Source organism: Pseudonaja textilis, chromosome Z (assembly GCF_049901715.1).
Source record: "Pseudonaja textilis isolate UNSWEBS1 chromosome Z, rPseTex1.2, whole genome shotgun sequence".
Taxonomy (NCBI): domain Eukaryota; kingdom Metazoa; phylum Chordata; class Lepidosauria; order Squamata; family Elapidae; genus Pseudonaja; species Pseudonaja textilis.
The window spans coordinates 70,897,434-70,909,933 of NC_142008.1; the positions used below are offsets into that span (position 1 = coordinate 70,897,434).

Below are 12,500 nucleotides of genomic sequence, written 5' to 3' on the forward strand. Positions count from 1 at the left end.
GGTCAACCAAAACCCAAGCATTTAATAGTGAGTGCCATACCATATGTGCATTATTCAAACAGATGGCAAGAAAGTAGGGCAAGCAGGCACAACACGTTATGTAGACCTCAAGTTCCTACATACAAATGCTCAAAGTCTGGGGAACAAACAGGGTGAACTTGAACTACGAATACATGAAGGTAGATATGACACAGTTGGAGTAACAGAAACTTGGTGGGATGAACCCATGACTGGAACATACTGGTAGAAGATGAAAACCTAGGAATGCACATGGGTCAATATAAAAGAAAAAAAAAAAGAATGACATGGCCATAGGTGTATATTACAGGCCACCCAATCAAGCAGAAAAAATAGATGTCCTTTTTTGCCAACTAACAAACATACATATGCAGGAAACATACAATAGTAATGGGGGGACTTCAATTATCCTGATATCAATTGGAAAACTAATTCTGCACCAAGTGAGAAATCAAATAAGTTCTAACCAACCTAGCTGACAACTTTGTTGTCCAAAAGGTAGAGGTGGAACTAGAGGGACAGCCATACTGGACTTAATTCTTACAGAGAAGAAGTGGTAGAGGGAATTGAAACTGTAGGAACCTTCAGTGAGAGTGATCATGTCATACTAGAATTCAACATAACACAAACACAAGTAATGGAAGATAATGACACCGTAGTCTTGGATTTTAAAAGAGCTGATTTTAATAAAGTCAGAGAGAACTTGGGAAAGATTCCATGGATGAAAATCCTAAAGGGGAAAACAACTCAAGAATCTGTGAAACTCTGAAAAGTATGATCATAGAAGCCTAGACCAGCACAATACCACTGAGAAAGAAAAACAAGAAATCCAAGAAGAAACCAGCATGGCTGCACAAAGATCTCTCTGGCAAATTGAAAGAAAAAAAAGGACAAGTACAAAAAAATGGAAAGAGGGACATATAACTAAGGTAGATAGCCAGGATCTGCAAAGATGAAGCCAGGAAAGCAAAGGCTGGGAACAAACAAAAGACCTGCAACAAAAGTCAAAGATAATTTTTAAAAAGTTTCTTCCAACATATAAATAACAAGAAAAAAATCAAGGAAACAGTTGGTCCACTAAAGAGAGAAGTTGGCAAAGAAGTAACAGGTAACACAGAAAAAGCAGAACTGCTTAACTCATTCTTTACATCGGTCTTCATGCAAAAAGAAACTTATAGCTCAACCCACCAAAAACATAACTATAAAAGACAAACCAGAAATAAAAGTTAAAATATGCAAAAAAAAAGTAAAAGAACACCTGTCTGATCTTGATGAACACAAATCACCGGGCCTGATGGATTACATCCCAGAGTTTTAAAGGAGTTGGCAGAGATCATCTCAGAACCACTGCATCTTATCTTTCAAATATCCTAGAGCACTGGGGAACTATCAGAGGACTGGAAAAGAGCTGTTGTGGTTCCCATCTTCAAAAAAGGGGAAAAAAACAGACCGAGCAAACTACAGACCAATCAGCCTAACATCAATACCCGGGAAGATACTGGAAAAAATAATAAAAAAAGGGAAAGGGGAGAAAGGGAGTTAAAAACTTAAGCATTGAAGCAACAACCCCAAAAAATAGTAATTTGAAAAGTAACCATAATATCAGGAAGAAGCAGAAGGGAGGATCACAGAAGGGAGAATTAGATAGAAAAGGGAATAAAAAGGGGAGGGAGAAGAAGAGAGGGAAAAGGGGAAGGAAAAGAAGCTACAAAGGACAGAAACAAGATATAGAGGTACAGGAAAAGCGTACAAAAATTAAAGGTATAAACCTATTTAAAAGACACAGACACAATGGTTAAAATTTAACTTAAGGAGAGGATTCTGCAAGGGCGCATGGGATAGCATTGTTATATTAGAAATAGAAAAGGGTTAGAAAATATGTTAGATGATTACAGTGATAGAAATAATTTCTATTGATGTGTAGTGGAATATTTGTTTGTAAACAGAATAAGGCTCTCAATGATTTAAAAAGAAACTTTAAAAAAACTGAAAAGAAACAGAAGATTTTTATCAGTTGACAAGATGAACTTGAATAAGAATAATAACTTTGTTGACTACTGTTAATAACTATTGTTTAATTTTTTTATTTAAAGACAGTAATAAGTAAATTATGAAATATAGATGATTAAAGTGAAAGACAACTGATATTACTAAGTAATGTTTGTTAAAAGAAATAGAAATGTAAAACATTGTTATTAATATTAATGGCAGAGCTGTACTTGAACAGAATAATTATTCCATTTACTATTGTTTTTTATATGGTCATTAAAGATGGCTTCTTCGTTGTCCCGCCTTTGTTGTTCTGCCAGCGTTTCTTGTTGTTTTTCATAGTTCAAGATCTCCATTTCTAAAAATTGAAATACAAAGCCAAAAGATCCTCTATATATATATGGTATTCAGCTTTGTTCGGGTATTTTCCCATGTCATTGTAGTTGTGCTTTTAAAGTTGTAGCAACGTTTCGGCAGAATCTCATCTGCCATCATCAGGCTTCTGTATTGTGTTCGTCTGTGAGTCAGACTTTTACAGTTGTTTCAATTTTAAATTTGGGGCTAGCCTACTGCTGTGCCAGAATGGTTTTTTCTTCATCCTGATTGGTTGGGAGTCTTGGTCTGTGTTTACTGGTCTTGGAGTTTGCTGTGTTCTGCTTGATTGGTGTTTCTAATATCTTCTGTCTGTTTTGTGGCTTTTTTTGTCTTGATTGGCTGGCAACATTGTGTTCCTGTATTGGAGGCTTTTAGTGCAGCTTGGCTCCGAGTAAATAGACGGCTATCATTTGTTAGGAAGCTAGGTTTCATCTGGATGCCTGGTTGGGGTGTGTTTGAGCTGTAGGTATCAGGGGGGATCTGTTTGTGCCCAGGCAAACAAGCCAGGCAAACACCTGTGTACAAACAGATATTAGAAACACCAATCAAGCAGAACACAGCAAATTCCAAGACCAATAAACACAGACCAAGACTCCCAACCAATCAGGATGAAGAAAAAAACCATTCTGGCACAGCAGTAGGCTAGCCCCAAATTTAAAACTGAAACAACTGTAAAAGTCTGACTCACAGACGAACACAATAGAAGCCTGATGATGGCAGATGAGATTCTGCCGCAACGTTGCTACAACTTTAAAAGCACAACTATAATGACATGGGAAAATACCCGAACAAAACTGAATACCATACAGATATATATAGATATATACTTTTTTCTTTTAAGAATTTAGTGTGTATTTTTAAGGGAATGTACCAAGCAGAATTCGATTGAACTTAGGTATGTGTTATAAAATAGAGGTTATAAAATGAATGTTATAACTGTAAAGGTGTAACTTACATTTTTAAACAAGATTTGAAAAACAGTACAAAAGTGTTACACTCCAGTCTAGTAATTACAGGGAAAAATTTGTTTTATGAGAAAAGATAATATGAAATTTTAAACAGGACAGACGAAAGTATAAAAACACTTATTAGAAAAATTTTAAAAATTAGAAAAAGATATATAATTGAATTAAGAAAGGAATGAGATAATTTAAAATAAGGCTATAGGAAGTAAAGAAAGGGAAAAGCTATTGAAAAAATTGCAAAAATAGTTGTAAGATATGGATTAGAATGTACAAGATAAATATATATATAAATATGTATAAATATGTATTGAGTTTATGTCTGTATGGAGAAGTGATAACCCAGGGACACGCTGTTCTCAAAAAAAGATATTTTATTTGTATGTTTTGTGAAAACTCAAACTTTTATTAAAAAAGAGTTGCCAGAAGAAGGAACAGCTGAGGACTAAGGGCCAACTATAGCTGGCAGGTGAATGACCCCTCCCCTAGAATATAAAAGAGGAGCGAAAGGGGAGTGGGGCTTTGCAGGAGACAATTAGTTCATTCTGACACGCTGCCAAGTGTTGTGGTGCCTGAAAGATATCAACCTAGCCACTTTCCAAGCCTGATAAAGGTCTGTAATTGAGAACTATCTTGAAAGACTGTTGGCCAGGACTTTGTTGAAGAGAAAATTCATTGCAAATTAAATAAAAGGGGTTTATTGGGACGAAGACTTGGCTTCATGCTGTTGGGGAAGCCTAGGTCAGAACAGGTGAAAGCTGTTCAAAATAAAGCTGAAATTTACTAAATACCTTTACAACTGGGTAGTGATTTTTGTCAATATCAATGGTGTTCAAGGGGTTCTCCAAATATTTTGGGGTTGTACTCTAGATAGTACTGGAACTATCTTTGCTTTTTTGCCACAATTATTTTACTTCTATTTACAGGTCTTTGTATTTTGTGATTTTTCTCTGGTTCTTTCTCTTCTATTTTGCTGTCTCCAGGTACTGCCACATGCCCTATCCAGATTTTCTTATCAGTAATTGTTACGTCTGGGGTGTTACGTGTATAGGGATTGTATGTTTGAATTCTAACACTTTCGCTTCTTTATTTTATATTATTTTGTTTATGTTGTGGTCCCATCAGGCTTACTTAAAGGAAAATATATTTTCTGCAAATATGCCAATGTACATTTGTTATTACTGTGTTATGCTGTTTTTTGTAACCAGTCTCTGTGATATTCTTGCATCAGTTAATTTGATGATCTACTTATCTTCAGCTTCTTTGCAAAGGTGTATTTGCTACCTGTTGCTGTCTTTTTAATTCTAGCATTAGGTTCATTAGCCCCCCTGTCTCCTTCTTCTGTTGCCAGGTCTTGTTTGTTACCTGCTTTGCTTATTGGTTCCTTTTAATATACTGGCCATGGAATATGTTACCTTGTTATTTCTTTTTTCTATTCTTTATTTGATCTTTCTTGTAGATCAGTTTGGTCTCTTTAGTATTCTTGGTGTATCAGCTTGGGTGCAATTTCTTTATTATTCTTCAGATATTCCTCTGATGCCCTGTCTTTAATTGAAGTGTATTTGCAACATGGCCTCCTATTTTCCTTGTTATGTAGTGTGTTAACATCACTGTGGGGATGAAGAGAATGATTCTTAACATTATTTTTTTCCTATCCAGGGATTTTAGTTATACTTGGGTCTATTGCCCTAGTACAGTTGTGTATCTAATGACTGGAACTACCAAGGTGTTAATTGCCTTGATGGCATATTCTCCATTGAGTTTGGATTTTAAGATCTTCTTCACTCTCATGATGCATTCATTTCTAATCTTCTTGATTTCAATGTGTTTGATGATGTCAGCTTGAAGGATACCAAGGAATTTGTAGTGATCATCTTCATTCAGATATTATTCTCAATATTCTTCATTCTTCATATTCTTCATTCTTAATATTATTTCCATAGGCATAGTGTTGAACAGTGATTCTAGCTCTCATCCTCCTTGGAATAGGCAAGCACACAATTATGCCTCACTAGGAAAATTATTATTACTGTTAGAGATTATGTGCTTTATACTTTCCAGCCAGATGTTTAGATTGGAGTTGGTATTTTTATACACCTACCAAGTCTTTCCCAAGGATCCAGAACATCTTTTTGATGTTTCAGGTTTCAGTGACTATGTAAATAAGTATTTTACAGTATGGTTTATCCCAGTGTGGACTTTTAGGTTTTCAATGTGACCACTTCTGCTATTACTTATTCATCTGTTTTGTTATTAATTGTCATCTCTTTTACCTTTCTCACTATTATAGTCTTCTCAAGGGTTAGGGTTAGGTCTTAAGATAATATATCTAAAATATGATTATTTAAGCCTGATCATTTAAAGTTTGAATGATAACTCTGATTTGAGTTATTCTACAATCCACTGTTTATTTCCTTGACTATCTATGGGTACCCTTAGGAATCATCTCTGAAACAAAATTCAGATGCATCAATTCCCTCTCTCTCCCCCAATCTCAAAACTCAACTTTCACTTTCATACAATATTAGAAGGGAAATCCTTAATCTCCATTTTGACAAATTACAATTTTTTTCCATACTTAAAGTAGGCTTTAAAACATGTACATCTCATTTGCAGTTATAAAAATATATACTGTTGTGAAAGAAACCCTGCTAGATACAATGGTCACATTTTAACATTTATGGTGTATTATATAAGATACTACAATCTGAAATATTTCTAACTGAAAACTACTACAAAAACTATTTTGGCACCAGCTGTCTGTAATACAAGATCTAAAAAGATTTATAAGGCAGGAAATAAGTTCCCAGTGTGCACATGCACAGAACTGCCAGAAGGAGCTTTCGGTTTGGGCTTCTTCAGCGACAGACCGAAGTCTGCAATCGTGTGCAGTTTCGATCAGCCCCAAGCCGGCTGGTTTCAGGGCTAAGCCACCCCATAGAGGTGGTGAAGAGGGGGGAGACTGCCACCAGGATCGAGGAGAGTCGCATCTCTCCTCCCCAGCTGGCCTTATACACCCTTTCCCAAAGGCGGTTGCAGCGGTGGTCAGAAATGGCCATCTCAAAGAACTTGACTGGAAAAGAATGTGCAGGAGGAAGATAAGAAGAGAAAGTTTTGGCTGACCGGGTCGAACTGGAAAAACAACAATACAAAGTACCCTGGAATTTGAATTATAAAGAACAACATTGTTCCCAAAGAAGAGTTTGAAGCAGTGAATGAGAGAGGGAAGGGAAAGGATTTGTTTTTTTTTTCTTTTCTTCCCTATATTGACAACTAAGAGACTTAAGCAAGAAACCAGCAAAAATCCACTTTGACATTAACAGGTATTTAAGCTGAAAATAAAATGTCAAAGGGATAATAAAGATTTCTGGATTCTCAAGAACTTTTAAAAGAAGGAAAAAAACAAAAGGGTGGGACCTGGAAGTGAAAGGAATTAACAGTGAAACTTTAACAAGATTCCTAAAAGATACATTTTAACTGAAATTTTGTAACAAGATAAGAGAACCCCAGGAAGAGAAAGTGGAAAAAAGAAGCAAGAAGAAACAGCTTTGGATTACTTGGATTACTTGGTGATTTTTGGATTTTTGGCTATCAGATTTAAAGGACTAAAATTAATCAGGTGGTTGTTTAAAAGTTTTTAAAATGGTATCACTCTTGGAAGAATTGAGAATGGAACTTAAAAAACAGAAAGAAGATGCACAAGAAGGAAGAGGTTATTTTGGCTTCGTATTTCAATTTTTAGAAATGGAGATCCTGAACTATAAGAACAACAAGAAATGCCTGTAGAATAAGAAAGGTGGGACAAAGAATAAGCCATCTTCAATGACCAAGTATTTCTATGTGGGGAAAAGAAAGGAAAGGGGGGGAAAGAGAGTGAAAAATTTCAGATCTGAAAAAACAACTAAAAAGAATAGTTTGAAAAGTAATTACAACATTCGGAAGAAACAGAAGAGAGGATTACAGAAGAGAGAATCAGAATTAGAGAGAGAAGGGGTCAAAAAGGGAAGGGAGAATAAGAGGGAGAAGAGGGAAAGGAAAAGAAATTATAAAGGACAGAAACAGGACATAGAGAAATGGAAAACGTACAAGACAGAGAGATAATGGGTGAAAACTTAATTGAAAGGGGGATTCTGCAAGGGTACATAAGATAGTATTGTTATATTAGAAATAGAAATGAACTTTGAAAATATGAAACAAGTGTGATTAAAATGATAGATAAAATACTCATTGTAATGTAGTGGAATGTTTAATAAATAAATGAAATAAAGAGAATGAGAGAATGAAATTAGGAAAGGAGGGGAACATTTTAATTATTATAAATGTGTTATAAAAATTTAAGTGAAGAGGGATATGAAAGAAACATGAAAAAATTATGGAAATATTATGTGTTCCTAGAAGTATGATATCCTATTGAAAAGAAATGTTAAAGATGTCAAAGATTATAACTAACATTAATGATAGAGCTGAATTGGAATAGAATAAGTATTTTATTTATTATTGTTATACATATATTTTCTCTTTAAGAACTTAGTGCGTATTTTAAGAATGTACCAAGCAGAATTTGACTGGAAGTTATGTGTTATATTGAATGTTATAATTGTAAAGGCATAAATTGAAGTTTAAATAAGAGCTGAATGGATAAAAATTAAAAGATACAAAGGTATCATACTCCAATTAGTAACTACAGGGAAAAATTTTGTTTAATGAGAAAAGAAAAGAAAATATGAAATTGAAACAGGACAGACAAAACTATAAATATGATGACTAGAAAGGTATTGAAACTTAGAAAAAGATATATATAATTGAATTTAGAAAAAAATGAGATAATTAAAAGTAAGAGAAAATTAAGAGAAAACTAAGGGAAGGGAAAATTATTGAGAAAATGTTAAAATAGTAATAAGATATGGAATAGAACACAAAGGTGAATATGAAATTGAATTTGTGTCTGAATGGAGAAGTGATAAGCTGGGACCATGCTATTCTCAAAAAAAAAAAGAAATTTTACTTGTATTATGTTTTGTGAAAACCCAAATAAAATTTTTATAATTAAAAATATATATTTTGGCACCAGCTGTCTGTAATACAAGATCTAAAAAGATTTATAAGGCAGGAAATATTTGAGACAACATTTCACAAAAATTATTGGGAGCTGGAGGGAAGAGGCAGCCTACACTTGCTGTAACTTAGTGAACTATTTATTATTCCCAAGGTTGAATAAATCAGATTCATGCTATGAAAACCATTTAGTTTTCATCTTAATACAAATGCAGTAAACTCTTATTCTGATTATGATCTAACAAAGTATACATTTATCCATAAACATAAGCACATAGGGTATTCTGGTCATTTGCTATTTAATGGTTTTCCAGAAAAATAAACTTTAAAGATAAGGATAATCAATAAATTTTAATGGGGAAACTACTAATGTGCACTTGTCTCCTTAAGTATATTAAAAATTTAATATACATTTAGATTCCAGTTACAATTTAATACAAACAGAAAATTAACATGTTCATTTCAATGTAAATTAATGCCCTTCCTTATCCATCCTTATCATTCACACTTATTTTTTATTATCTGATTTTATTTTTCAAAAAGGCTGTTCAATAATCTCTCTTGTGCAAGACACACCTTGATCAGTAGTCTGATGGGTAAACCTTCTCCTGTATTTCTAACTTAACTGATGAAGGAATAAAAGACATAATGAGAAAGAGGAAGCCTGTAATTAGCTATCCTGGATAATGACTTTTTGCTTCAAAATTCTAACATTCTGAATGAATTTGGGGAGAAATAACAATGGAGAAAGGATTAAGACTGCCCTTCAGTCTACCCACTTTCCCTGGGACATAGTTTATCATCTGCTTTGAGAGGATATTGAATGGCAACTACAAATCACAGCAAGGTGATAAATCTATTATATAAAGATACAGGCTGAGTCTTTGAGATAGAAACATATTTTTACAGGCACGGAGTGTAGAGACTTTTAAAGTATGTTTTTTTAAAAAATCTGTTTCTAATTGGAAGTTAGTTGTACAACAATCACTGATGTCTATGCCCAGAGGTCACTTAACTTTTTAACTGAATGTTATTGCCTGATCAAGAATTCAAATGTTGCAATTCATAAAGTTCTGTCAGTTTTGCTATATTAGAGATATGAGCAGAGCCAATGTCCTTATTGGCACACTTCCACCACTATAAAAAAAATAACATGTCAAAGAATCCTCTTCAATTTTTGTGAGAGAAAATGACATAATTTTTAATATTTTCTATCATGTCCTCTCCTCTGCCATGCTATTAAATCTAAGAAAGTTAGAATACAAAACTTCCTTTTATTTCTTGTACAGTTTTTAGGATTAAGCAGGAGCAGCAGAAGGACACAATGTAGCAAACATGATTCAACTCAACTTATTCAGAAAACATTTTGGAATATGCACCTTTTATTAACTGTAAATTGTTTCTTCTCCTCCTCCTCCATCTACTAACTTCACTTTCTAAAAACCAAATTATATAATCAACTGTTATATATGAACCTTCTTGCACCACTGTTAAATACTGCTGCAATGGAAAATACTGGGTAAAATAAGAACTAGTACAACTTTTCTCTTTTGTCATTTTTAACAAAAATGAAGATGTTGTAATTTTTAAGTACTTACGATAAGGAGGATCCATATAACCATTCCTGGGATCCATGGCAAAGACCGTCCCACAATAAGGTACTGAAGGCTCAGGAAGGTATGATACAGATCCATGGATCTCCTTTTTGATTAAAGAAGCCCTTTCTTCACTAGATGTGGAAGGTTCTTCACTGACTTTACTGAGGCCTTGTCCAGTTTGCATTGTAATTGCGTTTCTTCTCTCTCTCTGGTAGGCTTGTCCAGGACTTTCATCCTCTAGGGAGGAAAAGATAAATTGGGAAAGAAAGAAGTGAAACTTTTAGCCCAGCTATGGCATTCAATCAAAGTTTTCTTTACAGGTTTTTCCAGCCCTCTAGCATAGTATGCTGCCTTTAAAGAAGCAAGCATATGTGTGGTTATGAAAAAAAGTTTCCTAAAAAAAGTATGAGGAGAAGGAGCAAAGGAATATAAACCATTAAATGCAAGTTGGATTTGCACTGGAGAGCATCATCAAACCATTCTTCAATGCATTTACCAGAGAGGTCATTAATCATACAGAAACACCGACTGGCTCCCCCCACATCATCTTTCTGGGACAAGAAGGCTTAGAAGTTTTTTGGAGGGAAAAACAATTTGTCACAAATCACAGAAAACCACTGCTAGCAGAAACTAAATCAAGCTTAGCTACCTACTGTGCTTTATACTTCCCAGCATGGTCCTTCATACCCAAAAAAGAGAGATTGTTGGAACGAGAAAGTTCCTTGCCATTAAAGAAAAATATAGTTATTACATTTTTTCAAAAAAAATGAAGGACTTCTAATGAATGTTGATTGAACATATGAAACCACATGATACAGAATGTGGGGGCAGAAAATTCACATAGTCAGCATTTACAATTTGAAAAGTTATCTCAATATGTTCCCCAATCCAGACCATAAAACATGGTTGGCAAGCATGTAGATCCAATCCAATCAATATTCTTTTTCTACAAACATTGTAACTTTATATTCTCCAATATCACATCTGTCTTAGTCCATGCAAAACAAGAGAAAGCAGCATAGTTAACAATTTGTACTACAATTCATAGTAGAATGGTTCTGAAAAACCCCAAGTATAACTCAATTAGAAAATGGGGTATATTTTCCCCATCTAAGAGAAGAAAACTGCTTGGTGTATTCTATTTCTCTTTCAGTGGCAGCACATCTCATTGCAACACTTAAAAGAAACAAGATTAATACAGGTGGCTTGTTTTCATCCTGACATTTCAAAATGCTAGCAAACTCTCTAAAAATGCTTCTTAGATATCTGCAATGAAGATGTTGACTTTAACAAAAGGCAGTTCCTATTTCATATACTTGAAAATACATTAAAAATAGTTTAAATACTGATCTAAAATATAAATAAGTAAATTATTTATAAATATAATATATCAAATCAGGGAATTATTGTTGCTTACAATCCCTAGATCAGTGAATATCCATAGCATATGTTTATACAACTTTCTTATACTGTTGCTACTACATAATGTATAAAATTACCTATATTCCATTTAGTTACTGTAAATAAGAAAGATTAACCTATTAAATTCCAAGAAATAAATATGGCTACTTACTGTTTAAAAGTTATAAAACACATTAAGGAAAATGTTTAGGCACTATTAATGAAACAGTAACGATTAGATTAATAAAACATTATTGATAGTTAGGGAGGATATAATTTGTGTCATAATTTTGAAAAAGAACCACCAGAGTGATTTTTACTTTTAAAAAAAGTTTTAATAGATTTAAAACTATTTCAGATGTGTTGCATGTTTGGAATACCTAATGTAAACTTTCAAACATTTGAAACTTTGATGTTACATTCATTAAAATAAGCATTTTTTCATTCACCAAATGCCATCAGTTTTCAAGAAGACTGAAATGTGTTTAAGCATTAACTCTCTTAGATCGAAAAACTGGTCCTGAAAAGTACAAGTAAAATCAAATAAATCCAAGAACCTTTTGATAAATAATAAAATTACAATGAAATATCTAATATGACTGCATTAACCCTACTGTCCAATTTAAAACTTTTTCATACTGTATTTTTGAAGCTTATCCAAAATTTTCACAAGCAAGATCTATTTTCCTTTGGAGAGGAAGATAAATGGAGAGAATTCTATAATATTGAGAAAGTTTGCACATACTTTAATCAGGCAAAATTAGGTTAAAACTCTGTGCTAAGTGATCTTAAATGTTTAACTTAAATATGCTACAAAGGTTATGGAGTTGAGTTATGTTTAACCCTTCCTCAATTTATCTCATAGTATATATAACATATAGGTAAACCATTACTTTGTACTGATCTCATCCTATTCAAACAACTAACATTTACTAAGAACTGCAGGAGTGAAGTAAATTTCAAAATAAACTGCAAGGAGATGCTTCATTTTATTTATGTAGACATATTAGATATTTCAAAAGTTTCAGCTTTTCTTTTTGTTGTCCCTCACTGTGATTAGATCTGAAATACTTAATCAAAAGAGTTACACAGAAGTGCTATA

The 12,500-nt window shown here is 33.5% G+C and overlaps 1 protein-coding gene across 4 annotated transcripts in view; it reads right to left on the reverse strand.

Annotated features, from left to right (window-relative positions):
• The window catches only part of GLI3 (GLI family zinc finger 3), a 495,436-nt gene that overhangs the window by 337,930 nt on the left and 145,006 nt on the right, over positions 1-12,500 (reverse strand). For 3 of the 4 annotated variants that reach the window (XM_087916968.1, XM_087916967.1, XM_087916969.1), the window contains one exon: positions 9,998-10,234. In XM_087916968.1, coding sequence (XP_087773094.1) covers positions 9,998-10,234 — 237 coding nt within the window. Of the gene's footprint in view, positions 1-9,997; positions 10,235-12,037; positions 12,116-12,500 lie in introns of those variants that run through there. The other variant, XM_087916970.1, reaches the window with a different exon arrangement.